The sequence below is a fragment of the Geotrypetes seraphini genome, chromosome 9, assembly GCF_902459505.1.
Source record: "Geotrypetes seraphini chromosome 9, aGeoSer1.1, whole genome shotgun sequence".
Lineage (NCBI taxonomy): Eukaryota > Metazoa > Chordata > Amphibia > Gymnophiona > Dermophiidae > Geotrypetes > Geotrypetes seraphini.
The window spans coordinates 99,284,186-99,311,400 of NC_047092.1; the positions used below are offsets into that span (position 1 = coordinate 99,284,186).

A 27,215-nucleotide genomic window follows, 5' to 3' on the forward strand; every position below is an offset into this window, starting at 1 on the left:
TACTTGATAGAAGGGAGAAAAGGACAAAGTCAGTGAAATACTGCAAACTAAAAAGGTGATTAGGAGAGCCAAGGTGAAGGAAAGAGGTGGAAAGATATAGGTGGATAAAGTAACAAGAGGGAATTGAAGAGTTGATAGTAACAATGAATGAAAACTGGACAGTGAGGCATAAAAATAAATGGAAGAAAACTGAATGAAAAAGTAGGAGAGAAATAAAATAAGAGTTAAAAGGAGGAAAGCAAAAATCAGAGGTTGGAAAGTTTAGAAATGTAAAATAACTAGACAACAAAGATAGGAAACATATTTTCTATTTTGTGATTTAAAATATGTCAGTTTTTGGAAAGGCCATTTCAAAATCTCTGCTGATTGGAGCTCAGGGGTACTCAGTTGAAATTTGTTCAACTTAGGGTCTACTTGACTTTAAATTGAACACTTCCGTAAACATCCAGTGTGAGAGGGGATAACTAGTAGAATTTGACATGGAGCAGGGAAAGGAGCATCATTCATAAAAATAGGAGACACACATTTTGCTATGATAAGTGGTATAAATTCAAAAGAAGAAAATATTTATAGAAAAGGCATGTCTAAGCCCCTTAGTGAAGACCCATCATTTTACAGTGTTAGGAAAAAAATATTGGGTTTTTCTGGACTATTTTTTAGCTTTAAGTAATAGGTGTGTCTATAAAAAAAAAAATGGGGTTTAGCTAAAAATAGTTAACATTTGTTTCAGAAAAGGAAAGGCCTGGTAAATGATTCCAGATCATTTACCAGGCCTGGTAAAAATTTTAAAGAAAGCACAGTAATGGGTGTGATAAAACCAATGCTTAGAAGGCTTTGAAAAAATCCAGGACAATTCTTACATTCCAAAGAGAGCTCCCCCAAGATGTGCTGCATGATCAAAAAATTTCCAGCCCAGAATCAAACCTGCAGTGTCCAAAGCAAGGATTGCCTTCAAAGCCTAAAATGGAAAAAAAATAAAGTTTTTAAAAAATTCAGTCAATTAAGACATCATGCTAGGCTTCAATAAAGACGGTCATTCAGAAGTGCTATATTACTTTGAGAACATAAGACTTGCTATAAAGGTTAAGACCAAAAGTACCACTAAGTTCAATATCCTGTTTCTGATAATGGCAAATAGCAGATGCCTAGAATGTGTAAACCAGGGGGCATCTGTTGATCCATCATCATTTTCTTGAGGTTTTTAACACTTGTTGTCTAGGAATGTACTAAACCTGGAATTGCACCCTGGAAGGCTGTGTTAAATAGCCTGTGATTGGCATACCACAAATTTCTGTAATCTATTTGAACTTACTCTCTTTGCAAGGTCCCTAGTATTGTCCAGAAAAAATTAAAGTTGGAGAAACGTTACTAACTAAAATTTGTATGTACCATATTTTTTGCTCTATAAGACGCACCTAGAGTAGAGGAGGAAAAACCAAGAAAAAAAATTCTGTACCCTGCCTGCCACTAGTCCTGCCCTGTCCCTTGCACCACCAAAATCCATTTTTCCCTTAAAATCATCTGATAATTTTGCACTAAATTTTGCACTATGAATGTAGAATAAATTTGCACTATGAATGTAGATTAAATTTTGCACTATGAATATAGAATAAATTTGCACTATGAATGTAGATTAAACATGTAAATTAAACATGTAAAAATTAAACATGTAAAAATTTGCACTAAATTTAGCACTATGAATGTAGAATAAATTTTGCACTATGAATGTAGATTAAACATGTAAATATGACATTAGACAAAAATCCTGAGTTACAATGTCATACAGAAATTAAATAGAAATTCATAGAACAGCTAAATATTTGGCTGATTGGGCTTGTCTGGGCAAGTATGACGTCAGCAGCTGATCTGCTTGTGAGCACCCACACAAACATCAGTGCTAGTTCTAGACATGTTCTGAGCTTGCGTGGGCAAGAATGACTTGCTGCAACTAGTGCCAGCACCTATATAAATAAGTGTAAGTTCATTTTTAATCAAAGCAGTGTTTTGCTGTGGTACTGTGATATATTTTAAAGTTTCTAAATACAGTAGCACACCTTTCATTAGTAACTGAGCATGTCAACTAGAAGTGGAAAAACCTACAAAGCTAAAGATAATGTTCCTGATTTGTCAAGTTTATAATCCGAGAAATCCTCAACCAGAGCAATGAGTAAATTTTGGCTCACTGGACACTCATCTTTGATTACAGTGTCTAAGTTGCCTACCTGCAGACCCCCCCCAACTCCCAGAAAATCTACAACCACTCTACCACATACTCCTACCTCCCATCTCTCACAATGAAAAACTATACTACAAAATCATATACAAGCTATCCTACTGATTACCCTGCTCCTAACCTAAGGCGGCAGCAAACAACATCTCCCCAATACCAACTATTTTAAATACTAACAGAATTCACCACCCAGCTAAACGAATCACAGGGGACAGAAACGTAAACTACCAAACCTGCATTCACCACCCCTTCACACCAATAGAGGGTAGAAGACTGACAAACTCCTACAAGACCAAAACACAACCTCAACCCACACATGTACTGTTAGTGGCACGCACTGTCAGACAAAAAAAAATTAAAAAAAATAACTTGTAGACTTGAACAATCGGTTAGTGGCATATGCATCTACAAGAGACACGCTAGACATCTCAAGACCAACTTCCATTTAACTCATCTTCTATTCCATCCCAACCCATCTACAATCCAACCATGAATCTCATACTAATATTACTACTCTACATGCTAAGTGGTAGCATCAAAGAGATTCACACTCTTTACCCTCAACTACAATCAACCTATTTCCACGCACATCACTATCCCACAAGAAGACAAAATAACATTAGCGTTATCTCAAACAAAAGAACACACCAACGAACCCTCAAAAGGGTAGTAAAACCCATCAGAACCACTACCTATACCAATCCTATCACATCCGCAACTATCCCCTGTGCTTATCTTAATACTAGATCAGTCAGGAATAAGGCCTTGGATCATCAGCAAGCAAATAGCTTGCCTCTTTCTAACCGAAACTTGGCTATTGTCTGAAGATGATCCAATAATTACTCCTTCCTGACAATTTCAAAATCCTTACACTAAACCGCGAGGGGAAAAAAGGAGGAGGATTAGCAATTGAGTTTGAGTTCGAACTATTGGACTTCAAAACATCCAACCAACTAGAAATCTTAGCCTGTAAAATCAGTAACATCCACTTAGAAGATTCCCTTTCTTGCATACTATTCTACGTCCCACCAAAAAACTGGTCAAAAGCCAAAGAGGACTTCTGTGAATTTGTCCTACATAACTCTATAAGTCCATCCTACAATATTATCGCAGGCGACATAAACATATACCTAGATGAAGAGGACAATACAGACACGAAAGAGTTCAAAAACTTCCTATCCCTACTTAACTACAACTTCCCTGCCCCCGCACAAACTCATGAAAAAGGCCATCATCTAGATGTAGTAGCCATGTCCACAAAGGAAATCCCAGACCCCGTCATCTCCCTACCCGAAGGCACCTGGTGCCATGATATCTGGTCGGATCCCACCTTTTACTTTAAGTTAATCTTGTCCCAACGAAAATAAAAAACACGTCCGATAATAAAAAAAGAACATCTCATGAGAGGCCACATCAATCCAGAAAACTACTGGGCACAATATAAACTCCAAGCAGAGATAAAGGAAGAAGTTGATTTCTGGGATCACTGGACCACTACCAGCACCTGCATTTTAGATAACATTGCACCTAAACATAACAGCAAAAGTAATGCAAATAAATATAACAAATGGTTCGACATAGAACTCCTAAAAATGAAACAGCAAGCCAGACGACTAGAAAGAATATGTAAAAAAACAGGAGAATTATCAGACCGTAACAATTGGAGAGCCAATATAAAAACTTACAAACAACTGATAAAAGATAAACGCAAAGCATTCTACTCAAAAAAAATCAATTCATCCTGCAACAGCCCACAAGGAGTCACTACAAAAGAGTTGTTCAATCTTATTACAAACTTATTTGACACCACCCGCTACACTCTACCTACACACTACACTAAATTACCCTCGGCGAACAACTTAGACTTACACTTTGACTCAAAATTTAAAAACCTAAGAAAAAATTGCTCAACAAAAGAACCTAGTGATCACCATATAGCTAACACACAAGGAAATGAAACACCTGCAGACATAATCTGGAATTCTTTTCAATACATAAATTGGAATAACTATACCAAATGATATAACAAATATTCCAAATCATATTGCATCCTGGACACATGTCCCCCGGAAATCATGAAAGCGGCACCACTTGAATTTAAACGATCACTACTGCACTACTTAGCCCATAACCTGAAAAATGGGAAATTCCTCACCAAGAACGGCCACATAATAATAACCCCTATCCTAAAAAATAGCAAAGAATCCTCAGCCCTAGTAACCAACTATAGACCAATTGCTTCCATTCCACTCATCGTAAAGATCATGGAGGGATTGGTACACTCCCAATTGATGGAATATCTTGACCAGTTCTCTCTCCTACATGAGACTCAATCCGGCTTTAAACCTCTTTTCAGCACGGAAACTGTAATTGCGGCTATCTTAGATTACTCACATCTATTGTTAAGCAAAGGCCTGATCATGCAATTCGACATGAGCTCTGCCTTTGATCTAGTAGAGCATGCAAAAATGCTACAATGCATCAGGGGTAAAGTGCTAAACTGGTTTCACGGCTTCCTTTTATCCCGCACCTATCAGGTTCATTTCAATAATGATCTCTCCAACACCTGGAGCAACCCATCCGGTGTACCGCAAGGGTCCCCACTATCCTCACTGCTTTTCAATATCTACATGACCTCACTGAGCGTTCAATTAACACAGCTGGGGATAAAATTATTCAGTTATGCTGATGACTTTACGATCATCAACTCCATCTCGGAAACCATTCCCAAAGCATCAGAAGCCATAAACTTGATGGAGCACTGGATGACAGACTTCAAGCTCAAGCTCAATACAGAGAAGACAAAATTCTTTGTCGCTTCACCACACCCGCTCGACACCAAAACACCACTAGACATCAACAAACTTAACTACCCCATACAGCCCACCATTAAAATACTGGGTGTAACTTTGGACCAATGCCTAACCATGAAAGACCAGGTGGACTCCCTAATCAAAAAGGGTTTTTTCACCCTCCGGAAGCTCAAATCCATTAAAGCATACTTTGATAACTCTGCATTCAGAATCCTGGTACAATCCCTCGTACTGAGTCAACTTGACTACTGTAACATCGCCTATTTAGCAATCCCCCAAAAGAACATGCGACGCTTACAACTAATGCAAAACACTGTGGTCAGACTTATCTTTGGTCTAAAGAAATTTGATCACGTGACGCCATACTACAAACAGCTACACTGGCTGCCGTTGGAAGCTCGTGTAAAGTTTAAGTTTGCATGCCTTTGCTTTAAAGTTCTTTATGGTCTAACCCCTAAATACATAACTGACCTCTTCTCCTTCTCAGCCAACAGACACAAAAGAAGCTCCCACTTGCACTTCGTTTCTCCCCCGGTTAGAGGTTGCAAACTAAAAAAACACTACAGACACCTTCTCTCACATCAAGCAGCTCTATGGGGTAAAGAACTAGAACAACTCCTCTCGCCCACCACTTACAAGGTGTTCAGGAAAAGCCTCAAAACTCACCTGTTCCTGAAGTACCTCTCTTTCCCCTCTATAACGGTTCTCTTGCCCTTTCCCCCTCTTGTTCCCCCTTCCCTTAAGTTCTCTCAACTTGTACTTCACTAATCTTTTGTAAACCGCATAGAACTTAACGGTACTGCGGTATATAAACTGTTATTATTATTATTATTACATGAGAAAGGTCACCAACTTGACATCGCAGCCTTCATGTCCCAACAGCCCTTTCAACCAGAGATTCATACCTCAAATGGAAATTGGTACCGTTCCCTCTGGTCAGATACTCCTTCAATATCAATTGGGTCAAAAGCAAAAAGCAAACCAAAAACACAAAGAATAACCTACAACTCACGTAAATAAACTGATCCCTCCAAATTCTGGAATACAAAAGACTACAACCCCAAGGACTTCATCTCACAATGGTGCAGTCTAAGTACAGCAACCCTAGATGAGCTAGCCCCAACAAACAAAACTCAGAATCTGCAGACGATCAGATAAGGGTTCAACAACGAACTACTCCTACTCAAAAGACAATGCAGACAACTAGAAAGAAAATAGAGAAAAAGAAATCAAGAGCCCACTAAAACAGCATGGAGAAAACTAAATCAACAATACAAACAAAAACTGAAAGAAAAAATAAAGACATACTATTCAAACCAAATAGGAAGAGAATCCCAAGACACAAAAAAACTATTCCAAGTACTAAAAGAATTCACATACACAAAACCCTACCTGACTAATAACACGATATTCCCCCTCCCTCAGGGACTCGCAACTCAATAGAACCCCTACCCACCTAGAAGAGATCACAATACCCCCCACTGAAAAAGAATCAGTTGCAGCAGACAGAACCTGGTCCCACTTCTCTACTATATATTGGTCAGACCTAAACAAACTCTAAAATAAATACCGCCATGCAGCCTGTGACCTCAGCCACTGCCCCCATACCTGTTAAAAACCGCCAGTACGTTATTTGGCGCCCTCCTTCTTCAATGGATACAAACCTTGCTCACAGATGGCCTTTTCCCTCAAGACCTCAGCGAAATCATCATCACTCCGATTCTAAAAGACCCCAAAGGAACAATTGATCAACCCTCCAACTACAGACCCATAGCCTCAATACCACTTTACGTCAAGCTAATGGAAGGCCTCGTAGCTAAACTCCTAACAGTATACCTAGAAAACCACAACCTACTCCACCCTACACAGTATGGTTTCAGAACCAATTATAGCACTGAGACACTACTAGGATTCCTCATGGACACTTCAGCACAGGCAAAAAAAAAAAATGCTAATTATTCAACTAGATCTCACCACAGCTTTTGATCTGGTAGACCATAACATCCTACTACAAATATTAGACTCAATAGGAATCACAGGCAAGGTACTATCATGGTTTAAAAGATTCCTACAATCCAGAACTTACAGAGTAAAGACACACAATGAAAAATTAGAACCATGGTCCAATCCCTGTGCCGTACCCCAAGGATCACCTCTATCCCCCACTCTCTTCAACCTATACATTGCTTCCCTCACCACCTGCCTAGACAAACTAGGCCTGACCTCCTACGACATCATCATCATCCTTCCTTTTGACCAACCAGCGCCCTCCATGACAGACACGATACACAGAACACTAGAAACAGTAGCAACATGGATGAAAGAACACAAACTGAAACTAAATCCTGACAAAACAAAATTCATCCTCCTCAAAAATAAGAAAACCCCAACCATAACAAACCTAATAATAAACTCTATAACATACCCCATTCAACCCACTCTAAAACTTCTGGGAATGCTGATAGACAGAGGCTGTACCATGCAACCACAAATCAACAAAACAATACAAAAATCATTCGCAGTCATGAGAAACCTAAAACAAGTTCAAAAATTCTTCAAAAGAAAACAATTCAAGCTAGTGGTCTAATCCCTAGTCCTTGGTCTACTAGACTACTGAAACATCTTCTATCTCCCTTGATAAAGCAACCATGATAAAACAACTATAAACAGTACAAAACACAGCTCTATGACTTACCTACTCATTGAGGAAATACGACCACATCACAGCAGCATACCTCGACTCACACTGGCTCCCAATACAAGCAAGAATACTTTTCAAATTCTACTGCCTTCTATTCAAAGCCTTAAACGGAGACAGCCCAGCCTACTGGAACAACCGACTAATTCAAACCACTACAACCAAACATAGGAGAACCCACACACCATTCATGCAACCTCCAATCAAAAATGTGAAACGAAAAAAAATGTACAATGCCCTCCTAGCCACCCAAGCAGCAAAATTAGACCACCAACTCTCCAACTTACTGATCTCAACCGCAGACTACAAAACCTTCAGAAAAGAAATAAAAACCCTGCTATTCAAAAACTCCATAAAGACAAACTAACACAGCAAGATCCACCTCAAGCCCCATTTGCAGTCCACTTCACCCTTAGCACCTCCAAATATGTCCAGACAACTCCTAATGTACTCCTAAATGTAATCCACCTTGAACCGCAAGGTAATGGCGGAAGAGAAATCAATAATGTAATGTAATATAATGTAATCTCCGCTGTGATCATTTGAAAAGCTCCTTTTAATATTTTCCTGAAGAAATCACATAAGAACATAAGAATTGCCGCTGCTAGGTCAGACCAGTGGTCCATCGTGCCCAGCAGTCCGCTCACACGGCGGCCCTCTGGTCAAAGACCAGTGCCCAGTAGCCTGGGCTGTCTCCATTTATGGCTTTGAATAATAGGCAATAGAATTTGAAAAGTATTCTTGCTTGTATTGGGAGCCAGTGTGAGTCGAGGTATGCCGCTGCGATGTGGTCGTATTTCCTCAATGAGTAGGTAAGTCTTAGAGCTGTGTTTTGTACTGTTTATAGTTGTTTTATCATGGTTGCTTTATCAAGGGAGATAGAAGATGTTGCAGTACGTTCTTTGTCTTGAATCCCTGGAGGGTGTTTTCCCCTATGACAGACTCCAGATGAGTGTTCCAGTTTTCTACCACTCTCTGGGTGAAGAAGAACTTCCTTACATTTGTACGGAATCTATCCCCTTTCAATCCTCTCGTTCTCCCTACCTTGGAGAGGGTGAACAACCTGCCCTTATCTACTAAGTCTATTCCCTTCAGTACCTTGAATGGTACTGAAGGGAATAGATCATGTCCCCTCTCAATCTCCTCTGTTCGAGGGAGAAGAGGCCCAGCTTCTCTAATCTTTCGCTATACAGCAACTCCTCCAACCCCCTTCTTCTCTGGACCTTTTTAAGTAGTACCGTGTCCTTCTTCATGTACAGTGGCCACAGTTGGAAGCAGTACTCCAGGTGAGGGCGCACCATGGCCCGGTACAGTGGCATGATAACCTTCTCCGATCTATTCGTGATCCCCTTCTTTATCATTCCTAGCATTCTGTTTGCCCTTTTTGCCGCTGCCGCACATTACGTGGATGGCTTCATCGACTTGTCAATCAGAATTCCCAAGTCCCTTTCCTGTATTCATGCATGAGATTTTTGTTACCGACATGCATGACTTGAACATGACATTGAACCTCATCTGCCATGTCGATGCCCATTCTTCAAGCCTGATTATGTCACATTGCAGATCTTCGCAATCCCCCTGCGTCTTCAGTACTATGAATAACTTCGCATCATCCGCAAATTTAATCACCTCGCTCGTCTTACCTATGTCCAGATCATTTATAAAGATGTTGAAGAGCACAGGTCCGAGCACTGAGCCCTGCAGCATCTCACTTGTGACGCTCTTCCAGTCCAAATATTGTCCATTTACCCCCACTACTATTCAAAGCCATAAACGGAGACAGTCCACCTACTGGAACAACCAACTAATTCAAACCAGTTTTTAATCCACGTGAGAATTTCACCCTCGATTCCATGGCTCACAATTTTCCGAAGTAGTCGTTCATGTCTTGTCGAACGCCTTCTGAAAGTCCAGATGTCGACCAGGTTGCCCTTGTCTATCTGCCTATTTACTCCCTCAAAGAAGTGCAGCAAGTTTGTCAAATAAGATCTGCCTTCGCTGAAAACGTGCTAGCTGGCCTCATCAGATCGTGTCCATCAAGGTGGTCAATGATTTATCAGCGCTTCTACCATCTTTCCCAGTACCGAGGTCAGGCCTGTAGTTTCCCGGGTCTCCCCTCGAACCTTTTTTGAAGATCGGGGTAACATTTGCCACCTTCCAGTCCTCCAGAATCTTTCCCAATTTGATCGACAGATTGGCTATTAGTTGAAGCAGTTCAGCTATGATCCCTTTCAGTTCCTTGATGATCCTCGGATGAATGCCCTTCAGTCCTGGGGATTTATCACTCTTGTCTGCCTGCATACATCTTCTAGACTGACCCTTTTAGTTTCCCGTTTTCACTTCCAGCATATAGCCTGACGGCTGTATATATCCTCTTCAGTACACAAAAAACATGTTCAGTCGGTGCTCTAGCACTCCATTTATTCCTTGGTCATCCATTGGTCCAACCACTTCCTTCGCGGGTCGTTTCCCTTTAATATACCGAAAGAATGGTTTGAAGTTTTGTGCCTCCTTGGCTATTTTTTTCTCGTAGTCTCTTTTGGCACCTACAGTATCGCTGACACTGTCACTGTATTTTGGCAAATGGTCTGCATAAAGGCAAAGACAACACAGAGTTCTGGAGGATGTTATGGTCTCTGGTGTGAATGGAGTCTTAAAAAAAAAAAGGCTGTGAAAATAATCCAGGAGGAAAAAGAGGAAACTTTATTATGAAGCTGGACATACTTTTTGATATTGGTGCTCCAGATATCATTAAAACTATAATGAGTTCAAGTGAAGACAAGAAAGCTGACATTAATTTCTACCTTGACCAAAGAGGTAAAAGACAGGCAACCATGTCTGGACATGACAAGATATTTTCAACAAAAGTAGTGATGCAAACATTTAGAAAGGAAAATAAAAAATGAAAGACTGAAAAAGAAAAGGCAAGGTTGCTTAACATTAAAGTATGTGACAATGGTGAGATGGCTATTGAAGCAGGAAATACTGAAGAGAGTGACATTCATTCCTATAGAAAAAACCAAGGCAGCAGGCTTCATAACAATTCAACTTCCATGGAAAATAATGCAGTGCGATGAAATAATTGCTGCAGCTGAGACTGAAACTATCAATCAGACCACTCTCATTGTCTCAGCAGTCATTAAGTTTGTTGACCTCAGCGACTTTGACATCTCATGACAAACTGCGTGCTGCAGCAGAATGGCTAACAGAAAAAAAAATAAATAAAGGTGTTATTGCCTTTGTACGAAAGAATCCTCCATGCTAATTCGTTCTTCACTGGGACAGTAAAGTGATTAAAGATCATTTTGGAGAGTCTCATAAACAACTTGCTGTGCTTGAATCTGGGGCACCAGCATACAAAGAAGGTAAACTCCTGGGTGTGCCAAACCTATCTGATGCTACAGGCATATCAGAAGCAGACACATATTATGAGTTACTCAGCTAGTTGACAATATAGTGGCATTGGTGTTCAATACTACTGCTAGCAACAGTGGCATTAAGAAAGGTGCTGCAAAACTATTGGAAGACAAAATTGGTAAAAAAAAAAAACCGACAAAAACCAACAACCCACAAAACCACTCTTCTAGTTGGCCATGCCTCTGACTCTCTCACCCCAGTCCCGTCACTTTACTGCAATGCCAGATCTGCATGCAACAAAACCCAAATTTTGAAGGATTGCAAAAGATGACATATTTACACAAAATGAGCTTTGTTCTCATGGTTACCAAGGCCTCTTCTCCCCCAGAATTAACCGAAAAGGAGGTGGTTCCAAAAATCATTCTTCGATGTCCAGCTTCTCGAAAAGGGTAGCCATGCCTCTCTAGAATATATGCTAGTCTCTGTCAACGACAAACTCCATCCTCACCCACTGGGTATTCAAGTTTTCAAGTTTTATTAGGTTTTTATATACCGCCTATCAAGGTTATCTAAGCGGTTTTACAATCAGGTACTCAAGCATTTTCCCTATCTGTCCCGGTGGGCTCACAATCTATCTAATGTACCTGGGGCTATGGAGGATTAAGTGACTTGCCCAGGATCACAAGGAGTAGCGCGGGGTTTGAACCCACAACCCCAGGGTGCTGAGGCTGTAGCTGTAGCTTCAACCACTGAGCCACACACTCCACCTAAAATCCTGCTATTATATCATCCACCATCCCCCTGGAACAAATCCTCTGAACCTGTCCTCGAGACCATTACAAACGCCTTCCTCAAATTTCATAGGTTACTAATCATTGGGGATATTAATCTCCACCAACAAGGATGCAACTGATTTCAATAACTTCCTCACTTCTTTAGGCTCCCCCCCCCCCCCGGCACTCTCTCCAACCCATTAAAAGGGGCATACGCTAGACATCATCAGTTTCCTCGATCTCACCGATTACAAAACTTTGGCCGATGACACTCGTTGGGAACATGTCCCTTGATCCGACCACTTCCTATGGGCCTTTTTGTCTTCCCATTTTCATGTCTCATCTTGGGTCCCCACCTCGTTCCTCAAACTCCATTTCCTTCCGAAAAAAATTGCTAGTGAATTGTTCTGGACCAAATTCCTCAACCTAATTTCCACCATTCCTAACCCTCCAAACCCTGAATCCAATTGGCACAACTGGATCGCCCTCTCTGAAACTACCTACCACTCCCTCGCACCACTATCCACTAAAACTGTCTCCTTGGTACCTTCCATATCACAGAGAACTGAAGCAGAAATGCCGAATACTGGAATGCAAATGGAAAAAATCTAAATCCCCCACAGACAGACAGTCCTGGAGGGTTAATATTAAGTCCTACAATACTGAACTAAAAAAAGCAAGGAAGAATTACTATGGTAACAAAATCTCAAGATCCAACAACCAAAGTAATACATTGTTTAACATCTGGCGCTCCATATCCTCTAAACATGACGCCACCACACTCCCCTCCTCTCCATCTGCAGACGATCTAGCAAAATTATTCAATGAGAAAGTCACTACCTTACGATGCTCGTTCCCACCTCTTACAACTGTCTGGTGTCCACCAACTCCAACCCTACTCTAACTGTCGCCAACCATATTCCAATTGACAGATCCTGGACCGCCTTCAAGCTAGTATCTGATTCCCAGGTCCCTAAACTCTGCCTCAAGTTGAAATCCTGCAACTGTACCTTGGACCCTTTCCCCTCCTACCTATATGAGAAAATTCCCACACAAGCCATCTCATCTCTCACCAAACTTATAAATTCTGCCTTACTTTCAGGCCTATTTTCTGCAGAAATGGGACACATTGCCTTATCCCCTCTACTGAATAAAACTGATCTAGACCCCTCCACACCATCCAGCTATCGCCCAATAGCAAATATTCCTCTCCTGACCAAGTTGCTGGAGTCCATCATATCTACCTAACTTTCATCCTATCTTGAGAGATTCTCCATTCTCCTACCCTACCAACATGGCTTCAGACCCAACTTCAGCACCGAATCCCTATTGGCCTCATTAATCTCAAAGGTCCAACAACTTCACTCCAACTTTCTGAAATTGGCATAAACTTAACAGTCCTAGATTGGTTCTCAAAATTCTTACGTTCCCACTCCTACTTCGTTAACATGAATGGCACCTCATCCCTCCCGTGGAAACCGATTTGTGGAGTTCTTCAGGGTTCTCCTCTATCCCTGATTCTTTTCAATGTTTATGTGTCCTCCCTGAAACTCCTCCAACTGTCCCCCTTGGAAACACTTTACACTTACGCTGATGACATCCTTGTCCTCCTCGAGACCGACTCTAACCTCACCAATCTCTCTGAGAACATCTCTTCATGTATATCGAACCTCCAATCCTGGGCCCTCACTGTACAAATGAAACTAAACGAGACCAAAACAAAACTACTTTGGCTCGGCCCAAAATTAAATCAGCTACCCACCCTCATCCCACTATCCTCTGGCACCACATTGCAGCTTGAGCACTCAAGTAAAAGTTCAGGGCATCATCATTGATTCTACACTGTCCTTCAATGATCACCTTAACTCCTTAGTAAAAAAATGCTTTTTCAATCTTCACATGTTAAGGACAGTAAGATCCTGCTTCCATCATCAACACTTTGCTGTCTTCGTACAATTCATCATTCTTTCCATACTGGATTACTGTAACTCCATCTACTTAAGCCTAACAAAGAAAAGCCTTCATAGACTCCAGCGGATTCAGAACACCGCAGCTAAACTAATCTTCGCAAAAAGCAAATTTGACCATGTCTCCCCGCTTCTGTCTAAGCTTCACTGGCTCCCAGTAATCCTTAGGGTTCACTACAAATGTGCCTGCCTAACCTTCAAGTCTCTACACAGCATCCTGCCTCCCCTTTTTCCACTATCTTGGAACTTCTCTAATCCCAACACCACCAGATCCACTCAAAAATTCAAACTATCCTTCCCCTCTTTAAAAGGCATATTCCATACAGGAAAATTAGAGACTTCCCTCTTCTTCAGGATCACCGAACTCTGGAACAACTTTACTGCCCCGCTTCGGAGCCTGACCTCCCTCCAACTCTTCCGAAAACATTTGAAAACTTGGCTTTGCTCTAAAATGTAATGACCCCTCCCTCCTCGTTATACTAAGTCCCTCTAAACTTCTCTTTACTAAGTCCTTCTACATTTCATTTAGTTTCTTTCTATATCAATTCTTGTAAACTGTGCCGAGCTCTACTTCTGTGGAGATGATGCGGTATACAAACTTAAGGTTTAGTTTAGTTTAGTTTAAGTAGTTATTGGGGAAGTATGGTAAAGCTACAGAGCCAGAAAATTAACTGTTTTCAAATGTGAAACTTCTGACACAGAAAAATTATGAACTTTGGTTAGTGGACACTAGAAACAAGGTTGCCATGAAACTGATTGCAATCCTAACAAGCAGTGACTCAACACTTCTACCATGTGATGACTATCCTGAGTGCATTGAAAGCAGACTTATGATTCCTGGAACAGCACTTCATTGTGGTGTACATTTCATGAAGCCAAGAGCAAGCATGCTGGATGGCCTCCAACAAATACAGAACAAAAATGTTCATGTTTTTCAGTCAACTGCCTTAAGACAAGGATTAGATTGTGAAACTGGAGCGATTCAACTATTTTCTGACACTCTTATGTGCCACTGTGTATGAGAGCATGCAGAGCACAAGATACATCCATTCTTGATCTGCAATTTTTCTGTGACATGCATGACTACAAATCAGTCGATTGTGAAGTCACTGACATTGTGTTGAAGAAATTATCTAACCACCAATGGTACCTGACAGAAAGCACAGTTACTTACCGTAACAGGTGTTGTCCAGGGACAGCAGGCAGGTAATCTCACATGTGGGTGATGTCATCCATGGAGCCCCGGTATGGACAGCTTTAAAAGTGCATCACCACTTTAAGAACTTAAGAAAGTTAAGAAGTCACATGCCCGCACTGTGCATGTGACTTCCCGCCCGACGAAGGTTCCCTAGTTCTGTAAGCAGGCTCTGTAGTTCCTTAAGCAAGCTAAGAACCCAACCAGGGGAGGTGGGTGGGTTGTGAGAAAATCTGCCTGCTGTCCCTGGACAACACCTGTTACAGTAAGTAACTGATTATCCCAGGATAAGCACGCAGCATATTCTCACATGTGGTACTTCCTAGCTTACTAGAATGGGATGGAGGGAGTGTGGACCATTAAGACAATAAATTTTACAATACTGCTTGGCCAAATTGAATTCCAGACGTTAAAGTATGTGACAATGGTGAGATGGATATTGAAGCAGGAAGTATGATTGTATAAACTGAGGACCAAATAGCATATTTCATCAACAGGAGTTGAGCGTAGGAAAGCAAGAGAAGCTGCCATAGCTCCCAGTTACAGCCCAGCCTGAGCATAAGAGAAAACGATACAAACCGCTAACCCTGTAGATATAGTTCTCTTAGATACAGGATGTCCCAACTTAATAGGAATAAAGGAGACGAAATAAAGGAAGCTCAGGCTCATTGGAAATGAGATTATGAAGAGCCGTTTCTCCAAAATGAGCATGAGTCTTAGGAAAGAACACTGGAAGTACAGTAGATTAATTTATATGAATTCTGTGACTACTGGAAGGAACTTCGGATGGGTGCAAAGCATAACTTTGTCATGATGAAACACTGTGAACGGTGGATTTGCCACTAGTGTATGAAGTTCACTCATTCCTCAAATGGAGGTAAGAGAGATGAGAAAAAACCACTGTCCAAGTGAGGTATTTCAGATAAGCCGAGGACATTGGTTCAAAAGAAGACTTAATAAGTCTAGAGAGATTCCAAACTACTGAAGGTGGTTTGACCTTAAAAAAAAGTCTGATCATGAATCTGGACACAACAGGATAAGCTGTGAACTGCATTGATAGAACTGAGATTAACTCGAAATGAAGTGGTCTTGAGGCCTAAATTGGATAAATATAGACAAAATCCAATACTGCAGATATAGAGGTGAATATAGCATCATGATGAAAAATACACCAAGTGGAAAACTGCGTCCATTTCTGCTGGTAACACTGCTGTGTAGACAGTTTTCATGATGCTTCTAAAATACGTCTGACAGGATGAGAAAGATAAAACTCAGTCTATGTCAACCCGAGAGGTACCAAGCCTGTAGATTGAGAAGCAGAAGAGATCCGTGACTATGCTTTAGATGGAAAAGTCTGAAAAGACACTGGTTCCTTGATACCGAGATGAGATAGAAGGGAGAACCAAGGATGCCTGGGCCACCGAGGGCCAACAGAATCATGATGGCCAATTCCTGATTGAGCTTAATGAATGCCTCGAGGGATTGGAAGAAACACAAAGAAACAGTCCAGAAGAAACACAGGTTCCAGGCGTTGGTGAGAATACTGACTGGAGCACAATTAAGGCAACTTGTGATTGGGGGGATGACGACAAGCAAATAGGTATATTTGAGGAGTCCCCCAAAAAGAGAATATGTAATGCAGAACTGCAGAGTCCACTTATGCACACAGGATGAAGAAACCTGCTGAATCCATCTGCGAAAGAATACTGCTTCTCTCAAAATTATATTGCAAGCAATCGCCTAGTTCCACGTCTTCTGGGCCTCCCGAAAAAGAGGGGGAGAACCCCTGCCTGGTTGCTTGTTTATGTAAAACATTGCAACCTGAATGTCTGTGTGGGTTAGGAAGACGTAGTTAGTCACAATGTGCTGAAATGTTTCGAGAGCATCATAGATCGCTCTGAGTTCCAAAAGATATAGATAGAAAAACTGGTTCTAGTAGACTAGCAACTTTGAGTGCGAAGACCGTCCAGATAAACCCCCGCAAGCGAAAGACAATGAGTGCGTGATCAGAACTTTCTGATGTGGAGGTGTGTGGAACAAAAACCCCCTGGAAAGCAAGGAAGAACTCATCCACCACTGCAGAGTGTAATGCGTTGAGACAATGGGCCACGAGCATGAGAGTCTATTGAGGATTTTTGAGATGATATCTCATAAATGGAGTAACATGTATCGTGGAAGCCATGTTACCTAGGAGATTGATGGGAGAAGATAAGTCTGCTCACAAAGAAACATAAGAAACATAAGCAGTGCCTCCGCTGGGTCAGACCATAGGTCCATCCTGCCCAGTAGTCCGCTCCCGCGGCGGCCCAAACAGGTCACGACCTGTCTAAATCACCAGAAGGTGCCCCCATGCCTCCTTGGTTTCCTAATTGAGTCCTATCTTCCTATCAAAGTCCCAGCCCTCCGGTCTTGCACCTGCACGACCTGGTTGGGTTTCTACATTTATTTTCTGGTTAGCTTTCTCAGTATCCCACGATCCCTTTATCCCTCAGGAATCCATCCAGTCTCTGTTTGAATCCCTGTACCGTACTCTGCCTGATCACTTCCTCCGGTAGCGCATTCCAAGTGTCCACGACCCTCTGGGTGAAAAAAAAACTTCCTTGCATTCGTTTTGAACCTATCTCCCTTCAGTTTCTCCGAATGCCCCCTCGTACCTGTTGTCCCCTTCAGCCTGAAGAATCTGTCCCTATCCACCCTCTCTATGCCCCTCATGATCTTGAAGGTCTCTATCATATCACCCCTGAGCCTCCTTTTTTCCAGAGAGAAGAGCCCCAGCCTATCCAACCTCTCAGCATATGGGTAGTGTTCCAGCCCTCTTACCAGTTTCGTTGCTCTCCTTTGGACTCTCTCAAGTACCTCCATGTCTTTCTTGAGGTACGGCGACCAATATTGAACGCAGTATTCCAGATGCGGACGCACCATCGCTCGATACAGTGGCATGATGACTTCCCGCGTCCTGGTAGTTATGCCCCTCTTTATGATGCCCAGCATTCTGTTGGCTTTTTTTGAGGCCGCTGCACACTGTGCAGATGGCTTCAGTGATGCATCCACCAGCACACCCAAGTCTCTCTCAAGATTGCTTTCTCCCAACAATGAACCCCCCCCCCAATTTGTAGTTGAACAACGGGTTCTTTTTCCCTATATGCATAACCTTGCATTTTTCCACATTAAAGCGCATTTGCCATTTGTTTGCCCAGTCTTCCAGCTTGTCTAGGTCCCTTTGCAGGTCCTCACACTCCTCCCTGGAGCTAACTCTACCGCACAGTTTGGTATCGTCTGCAAATTTTATAACCTCGCACTTTGCCTCCTTTTCCAGGTCATTGATAAATGTTGAAGAGTAACGGCCCCAGCACCGATCCCTGCGGCACACCGCTCGTGACTCCCCGCCAGTCAGAATATTGGCCCTTTACTCCGACCCTCTGCAGTCTACCCGACAACCAGTGCTCGATCCATCTGTGCACATCCCCTCCCACCCCGTGGTTCCACAGTTTCCTAAGCAGCCTTTCATGTGGTACCTTGTCAAAAGCCTTTTGAAAATCGAGGTAAATGATGTCGATGGGTTCCCCATTGTCCACCCGACTGCTTATTCCCTCAAAGAAGTACAGAAGGTTCGTTAGGCACGACCTTCCCTTACAGAATCCGTGCTGGCTTGTTCTCAGTAGGCCATTTCTTTCAATGTGCTCGCAAATGCCGTTTTTTTTCATAGCTTCCACCATCTTCCCTATAATTGAAGTCAGGCTCACCGGCCTGTAGTTCCCGGGGTCACCTCTCGATCCCTTCTTGAAGATTGGTGTGACATTCGCCAATTTCCAGTCCTCTGGTACCTCTCCAGCTTTCAAGGATAGGTTACAAACATGCTGGATTGTGCCTGCTATTTCTTGTCTTAGTTCCTTCAGAACCCTTGGGTGGATCCCGTCCGGACCCGGTGATTTGCCGCATTTTAACCTGTCTATCTGTTTGAGGACATCCTCCTTAGTTACCTCTATGTGCTCCAATTTTTCAGCCTGTTCCCCACTCATGAGCTCCTCTGAGTCCGGTATATTAGATGTGTCTTCTCTCGTGAAAACCGACGAGAAGAACGTGTTCAACCTCTCAGCTACCTCTTTATCCTCCTTAATCACTCCCTTCCTATCCCCATCGTCCAACGGCCCCACCTCCTCTCTCGCTGAATCAAATTTTGTTGTCTGCTGAGGGAGAAACACTCTGAAATAAAAGGTGTGTAGCAGAGCTCTGATAAATCACAGATTTTAAGAAGGTTGAAGTTGGGATTTGGGAAACATGATTTTGAATCCCCACTGCTGAAAGAAGAGAATTGTGAACTGAGTCACTGCGAGGACCCATTGTGAGGTTGGACCATTGATAAGGCAACCATCCAGACAGGGAAAACTTGGAGAGCCTGCTTCTGTAATGCTGTTGCCACTACAACCAGGTTTTTCATGAATACTCTAGAAGGCAGGACTGAAATCTTAGTAATTTTCAGAAGGTCGGAAGAAATTTCTTTTCAGATCTAGGGAACAAAGCCAATCGCCGTGATCTGATAAAGTTATCAGAAGTAACATATGAAACTTTCCCCCCCCCAGTGGACATTTGTTCAAGCCCCTGAGGTCTAAAATTGGCCATAGACCTCCCTTCTCCTTTGGGTTGAGGAAATACTGGAAGTAAAAACCCCAGTCCCTCTGCAGCAGTGAAACTTTTCTTTGAGAAGAAGGGATACCATCTCCTGAAGAAGCGATGACTTGAAATGAGACTCTCTTGGAGATCTGGAGATGTGGAAGGGCATAATCAAAATAACCGTCTAAGTCCCTTTTTGGCCTAAGGCCTTAAACATTGAAAGCAGAAGCAAGGAAAGTGTCCATAACCAAAACAAACATCCTTGTTTTGATTATGGCCTGCCTTTACCTTCAGCTGTTTAAACGCCCAGCCAACCACTACGTCTACAAGTACACCCCCCACGACGTCTACACTTATATCCCATAATGAACCACAATAACGCATAAGCCCAAAACGTCCAACACAAGGGCTTTTGGGTGAAGAAGGAGCCAATCCTTCGCCTAAAAGTTGGATTCTGTAACCGGTGTCTGTCAAAAACGGTTCATAGAGGGGAAGTGACGTCATCGTGGCTGATGGCAGCCTAGAGAGATAGCTCCGCGGACCCCCGTGCTGATTCTGGCTATCTTCGCGCGATTTCGCGTGCCTGCACTGTTTATTACCTTCAATTCGATTGTATAGCTGCTTTGCTGTGTCTCGATGACGACGCGAAAAAAACAAACCGACATAAAAGCATTTTCTTCACCGATCCCGAATGGGCCTCCTAAGCCTAGCTCAAAAATGGCGCCCGATCCGACCGCGGCTGCGGAGGGCTCACATGTCGATGCAACGTTGCCAACTTTACAGCTGGAGATGCGTGGCTGGTTCCAGGAATTAAAATCTGAAATCTCTGCAGTTCGAGCTGATATCCATGCTGTTGTTGCTGAGCTAAAACGTGAGGTGGGTGAAATCGGGAATCGAGTGGGAGAGACGGAGACTGCTGTGGAGGCACATGGCTCCGAATTAACACACTTGAGAGGCAGGATTGCAGCGCTAGAGGAAAAGGCTGATGCGAGCACCCTAAAGATGGAAGATCTGGAGAATCGCTCCAGACGGTGCAACCTTCGCTTTCGGGGTGTGCCTGACACTGTTTCTGACTCTCGCTGCATGGAGGTGATTGATCATATATGCATTCAGGCACTGGAATCCGCTGGTTTACCTGTGGAGGTGGGGAAACCATTGCTGGATAGGGCTCACCGCATCCCTGGCCCTCGTGATGTGAACCGTCCTCGTGATGTTGTGGCCTGTTTCCATCGCTATATGGATAAAGAACATGTGCTTAGGGCGGTGCGGCGCTCTGGGGGAACTGTTAAATGGGAAGAAGCGGACATTGATGTCTATCCTGATATAGCTCCAGCAACCCTGGCCCGCCGTCGCACGTATAGAGACTGTACCCGTATACTGCAGGAGCACAGTGTTCGATATAGATGGATTTATCCTATCGGACTGGCTTTTACACATGCAAGCAAGACCTACACTGCAATAACTGTGGCGGATGTTCAGGCTCGAATGGTGGAAGCAGGTTTGATGGCAGCTTCAGAAATGGCTCCACTTCCTCAGAGGTCACCTGTGCTCAAATCAGGAAGAGGGTTGGGATGGCAGAGAGTGGCTAGGTCGGCTGCAGCTCGTCGCCCTTTGGAAGCGGCCACATCCTCATCCACTTGAACATTTGTCTTTGTGCAATGTGCTTTTGAAATTTTGTGCTGTGTCTGTTTTTCCTTCTTTTTGCTGAGCGGCTTCTGTCGCGAAGATTGTTTATAGGGCTTGTTCTGGGGGTCCCTTTGTGAACTGTTTCTCTACACTTCCTGTACCGTGGTTTCCAGGTGCTTTGGTGGCTGGACCATGTGGGGTATTGTTGGGGGGTTGGGGGGAGGGGGGGGTGTTGGTGCTGGGAAAAGTAGTGACCGAGTGCTTTCTTGTATGATTGTATGGAAGTGTGTTTGTATAATGTTTCTCTTAAGGTTACGATTGCAGGGGTTGGTTGATTTGGCTGCTTTGGAACAAATTGTTGATTTGGTAATGAAGTGCTTTTTCTTCTCTGGTACAAATGGATAAACTTACTTTGCTATCTTATAATGTACATGGTCTGAATTCTCCACAAAAACGACGCTTGTTATTTAAAGAAATGAGCCGCCTGAATAGTGCGGTTGGATTTATTCAGGAGACCCATTTTCAATCTCACTATGAGAAATTGCTTACACACCATAGCTACCCACACGTTTTCCTTTCTTCTAATAAGGTCCGGAAAAAGACCCAGGGGGTGGGCATCTTAATTCATAAACGTGTCCAGGTGGTATTGAGAGAGGTGGTGCGGGATGTTGAGGGCCGCTACATATTGGTCAAGGCTGAGTTGGATGGCACCTTGTATAGTTTGCTGAATGTCTATGCCCCAAACGCTGGTCAGGGGGCCTTCTTTACGTTGTTAGAACGTGTGCTGTTAGATCATGTAGAAGGTACACTCCTTGTGGGTGGAGATTTTAACCTTACTTGCTATCCTCAGGAGGATAATTCAAATTCTTCCATCCGCTACGCTAGAAGCGACAGAAGAGCTTTGCTGCGCTTCCTGCGTAGGCAAGATTTGATAGATGTGTGGCGTTATTTACATCCAGGCACGCGAGATTACACATTTTATTCATCGAAACATGATTCATATACTAGAATTGATATGTGGATGCTGCCTCGTATTGCTCTGCCTCGAGCCCTGGCCTCCAGTATTGAGCCCCGGGTGTGGTCAGATCATGCTCCCTTGACTCTGGAGTTACAGGCTGGACAGGTTAGAGGCGGCCGTCGCTTGTGGCGTATGAATGACTCTTTGTTGAAAGATCCCAATACCTTGACTCTATTAGAGACTGATGTCAAGGAATTTTTTGTTTTCAACGACATAGCTGGCATTAATGTTGCAATTCTATGGGAAAGTTTTAAAGCTACCCTTCGGGGTTGTTGTATCTCGAGGGGGTCGTACAGAAATCAATGTCGAGTGGCTCGCAGATTAGAACTAATGTCCCGCCTTCGACGCCTAGAGAATGCTCACAAGAGAGCCCCGTCGGTGGCTGGGGGGGTAGCGCTGACGGAGTGCCGGAGGGATTTACAAGAACTTGATTTAGAGGGCATGGCTTGGGCCCTGCAGAGGCGGAAACAACGGTTTTTTGAATGGGGTGGTAGGGCAGGTCGCTTGTTAGCTGCACAGATCAAGCAAACTCAAGCACAACATTCCATAACTCGGATTCGTAATGATTCGGGTCAGCTTTGTGCAGATGATGGGGACATCCATCAGGCTTTTTTATCCTTCTACCGGACTCTGTACACTCCGGAAATTGAAGCCACGGAGGGGGAGATAGATGCTTTTCTATCTAACGTCACCTTGCCTTGTTTGGCGGAAGTTGATGCGGAGTGGCTCTCTTCCCCTATTCAACCCGCTGAGGTAGTGGCAGCTATACGTCATCTGGCCGCATCCAAGGCACCGGGTGTAGATGGCTTTTCGACCCTGTTTTATAAGAAAATGGAGGCCCATATAGTCAACCCTCTGACTAGATTGTTTAATTCTTTTTTGGAGGGGGATTGTTTGCCGTATTCGTTTCGTCAGGCAGCGGTCTCTCTTCTTCTTAAACCTGGGAGAGATCCCCTCCTTTGTGGGTCTTACCGCCCTATCTCATTGTTAGGAGTTGATTATAAGCTGTTTACCCGTATTTTGGCAGTCCGGTTGCAACGTTTTCTGCCTTACCTAGTTCATGGAGATCAATGTGGCTTTATCTCAGGGAGGCAACCTGGTGATAATATCCGAAGAGTGTTAGATCTTATTGGAGTGGCCCATCAAGATTCTGTTCCAGCTGTCCTGTTATCAGTTGACGCTGAAAAAGCCTTTGATAGGGTTTATTGGCCGTTTATGCTAGCAGCTTTGAAGAAGATGGGCATTTCGGGTGCTTTTCTACATTGGGTGACTTTATTATATGCTGCCCCGGAGGCTTGTTTAAGAGTTAATGGAAGATATACTGCTAATTTTATGATTCGTAGAGGAACTAGGCAAGGGTGCCCTTTGTCACCACTGATTTTCGCGTTGGTTATGGAACCTTTAGCAGCTACTATACGTGCGAATGCTGATATTCAAGGAATTGTGGTGGGTGGTGAAGAGCATAAGATTTTATTGTATGCTGATGATATTTTGTTTACCTTGACCCACCCACATCATTCTTTGACGGCGGTGCTTCGTGTTTTGACTATGTTTGGTGTGGTGGCTGGCTTTAAAATTAATATTGAAAAATCTGAATTGCTTAACGTTTCCCTTCCGGACTTGTTGGTAACGGATTTACGTGCTATGTTTTCGTTTCGATGGGCGGCTAAATCCATTAAATACCTTGGTGTGCGTATATCTCGAAGACTTTCTGACCTTTTTGAATTGAATTACCCTCCGTTGCTACGAACTGTATTTGCGGATTTGGATCGATGGGAGGGATTGAGATTGTCTTGGATGGGTAGGATTAGTGCTTTGCGTATGAATGTGCTGCCTCGTTTTTTGTATCTGTTCTCCTGCCTACCTCTCTCGATTCCTAAACGGTTCTTGCTTAGGCTACAACGGCGGGCCTTTGCTTATATCTGGACACGTAAACCCCCTAGGGTGCGGAGGGAACGTATGTACTGGGACAGGTTACACGGGGGAATGGGTGTTCCTGATTTTTCTACATATTACTATGCATCCCAACTGCAAGGACTGTTCCATTGGGCATATCCCTCACAGCGCTGGGTCTTTCTAGAACAGGCCTTACAACCTACCTACCCTTTGGCAGCAGTGCCCTGGCTGTCTTTTGATATCCTTCGGGATCTGCAGATTGGGACATCTTATGGGATGAAATGTACTTTGCATGCGTGGAGCCGGGTTCGACGAGCTTGGTTCCCACGTCAGCGCTATTTTTATGCTACTCCCATTAGATTTGCCCCTGATTTTCTGCCTGCTAAAGATACTGGGATTTTTCGGCGTTGGGAAATGGAGGGTCTTAGGGTCCTAGGTCAGCTGGTAGTGGGTGGTCAACTGGTACCCTTTGCTGCCTTGCAATCTATATATGACCTCCCCTCGACTGATTTTTTCGCCTATGTCCAACTTCGAGATTTTATGGTGAAGAGGGTGATCCCTGAGTGGGAAGGGGCAGACTCTGCTTTTCTACAAGTTTTTAGGATGGGATCTGGGGTGGGCCTTATTTCACGTCTCTATAGGGCTCTTTTATACACTAGGCCACAGGCCCACACATATGAACATCGTTGGGAACTCTTGCTGGGGAGGGCCTTGGATTATCGACAATGGGACTGTCTTTATGGTACACTGCTGAGAGTCTCCTTAGCATCTCCCTTAGTGGAGCAGGGGTATAAGATGCTATTTCAGTGGTACCTTACGCCAGAAAAGGTGCACCGTTTTTATCACTGTGGGGATGGGCACTGCTGGCGCAACTGTGGGTGTCTGGGCTCCTTTGGGCATGTATGGTGGGATTGTGTTAAGATTGTACCTTTTTGGAAGATGGTTCAACGACTGCTGATTGATGTGTTACACTTACCCATTCTATTGCGTATGGAAATATTTTTACTTAACTATCCTTTGGGGAGTTTGGATGTGGATCAGAATCATTTTGTGGCCCTGGTTGCTACGGCAGCCAGAATTTTAGTGGCTACATATTGGAAGCGTGACTCTTTGCCTTCTCGTACTGAACTGTTACATAAGATTGACCAAATTTACTTGATGTCCAAATTGACTGCTTTAAATAATGATTCCTGTGGAACGTTTCATCGTCAGTGGTCTCGTTATAGCTCCTGGCGAGGTTTACTTTGAAATTTTTCTTATTTTCTTTTTCATCTTCCTTTGTTTTAGGCCTATATTGTATCACTCGGTGAGGGGGGTGGGGGGGGTTCTGTTGTATCATATGGGCGATGTACTTTTGCTGTTGGCATGCTGCCTGTGTACTGTTTTCATTTTGTTCAATAAAATCTTAAACTTCAAAAAAAAAAAAACGGTTCATAGACAACGGCGCGAAAGACAAAGGTGCGCGCCGACAAATGAGCGCAAGACGGAGGCGCGCGCCGAAGAAAATTACAGTTTTTAGGGGCTCCGACGGGGGTTTTTATTGGGGAACCCCCCCACTTTACTTAATAGACATTGCGCCGGCGTTATGGGGGGTTTGGGGGGTTGTAACCCTCCACATTTTACTGTAAACTTAACTTTTTCCCTAAAAACAGGGACAACCCCCCACACCCCCAACACGGCGCGATGTCTATTAAGTAAAGTGGGGGTGGTTCCCCCCACGCCCCTCCGTCGGAGCCCTAAAAATAGTAATTTTGAGCGGCACGCACCTCCTTGCTGCGCTCAATTGTCTGGGCACGCCTTTGTACCGGTGCGCTTTTGACCTAACACTGTCAAAAACAACACCGGTTACAGAATCCCCCCAACCCCCACCCCCCACACACAACATCGGGGCAGGAGGGAACCCAAGCCCTGCGGCACCCCCCGACTACATCGGGGCAAGAGGGAGCCCAAGCCCTCCTTGCCCCGGTGACCCCCCTCCGAGTACGATCGGGCCAGGAGGGAGCCCAAACCCTCCTGGCCTCGGCAACCCCCCCCGACTGGATCTGGCCAGGAAGGAGCCCAAGCCCTCCTGGCCCGGGCGACCCCCCCCAACTGGATCTGACCAGGAGAGAGCCCAAGCCCTCCAGGCCCCGGTGACCCCCCCCGAGTACGATCGGGGAGCCCAAACCCTCCTGGCCCCGGCGACCCCCCCCGACTGTATCTGGCCAGGAAGGAGCCCAAGCCCTCCTGGCCCCGGCGACCCCCCCCAACTGGATCTGACCAGGAGGGAGCCCAAGCCCTCCTGGCCCCGGCAACTCCCTATCCCCATCCCCCACTACAATACGGGCAGGAGGGATTCCAGACCCTCCTGCCCTCGACACAACCCCCCTCCCCCCAACGACCCCCCCCACCCCCCTGATCGGCCCCTCCCGCCGACCCGTGACTCCTCTGGCCGACCCCATGACCCCCCCTTCCCCGTACCTTTCAACTTTGGCCAGATGGACGGGTGCCAAGCCCGCCCGTCCGGCAGGCCAGCCGGCTCCAGAATGGAGCTGGATTGGCCCAGGTGTCTGAAACCCCGCCCACAGGTGGGGCCTGAGGCGCCTGGGCCAATCAGAATAGGCCCGGGAGGCTTAGGCTCCTCCAGTGGGCGGGGCCTTAAGCACATGGGCCCAACCCGGCTCCCTCTTGCCCCGATATTGTCGGGGGTGCCGCGGCTGCCACGGGGCAAGAGGGCTTGGGCTCTCTCTTGCCCCGATATCGTCGGAGATGCCGAGGCTGCCGCGGGGCAAGAGGGCTTGGGCTCCCTCTTGCCCCGATGTTGTGTGTGTGTGGGAAAGTGATGTATCATAGCAGGAGAGATGCCTCATCTCCCCTACCATGATGCCATCACTCCTCTACCCGAACTGCCGTGACCCGTGGCAGGAGAGATAGGGCATCTCTTCTGCTGTGGGTCACAGCAGTTCGGGTAGAGGAGTGATGGCATCGCGGTAGGGGAGATGAGGCATCTCTCCTGCTGCAATGGTTGCAGTGGGTGGGTGGGTAGGTTGCA

The 27,215-nt window shown here is 44.4% G+C and overlaps 1 protein-coding gene across 4 annotated transcripts in view; it reads right to left on the reverse strand.

Moving 5' to 3' along the window:
* The window catches only part of PARL (presenilin associated rhomboid like), a 592,851-nt gene that overhangs the window by 24,275 nt on the left and 541,361 nt on the right, over positions 1–27,215 (reverse strand). For 2 of the 4 annotated variants that reach the window (XM_033957696.1, XM_033957699.1), the window contains exon 9: positions 861–958. The exons of 1 other annotated variant lie outside the window; for it this stretch is intronic. In XM_033957696.1, the coding sequence (XP_033813587.1) occupies positions 861–958 (98 nt within the window). Of the gene's footprint in view, positions 1–856; positions 959–27,215 lie in introns of those variants that run through there. One more of the 4 variants, XM_033957697.1, reaches the window with a different exon arrangement.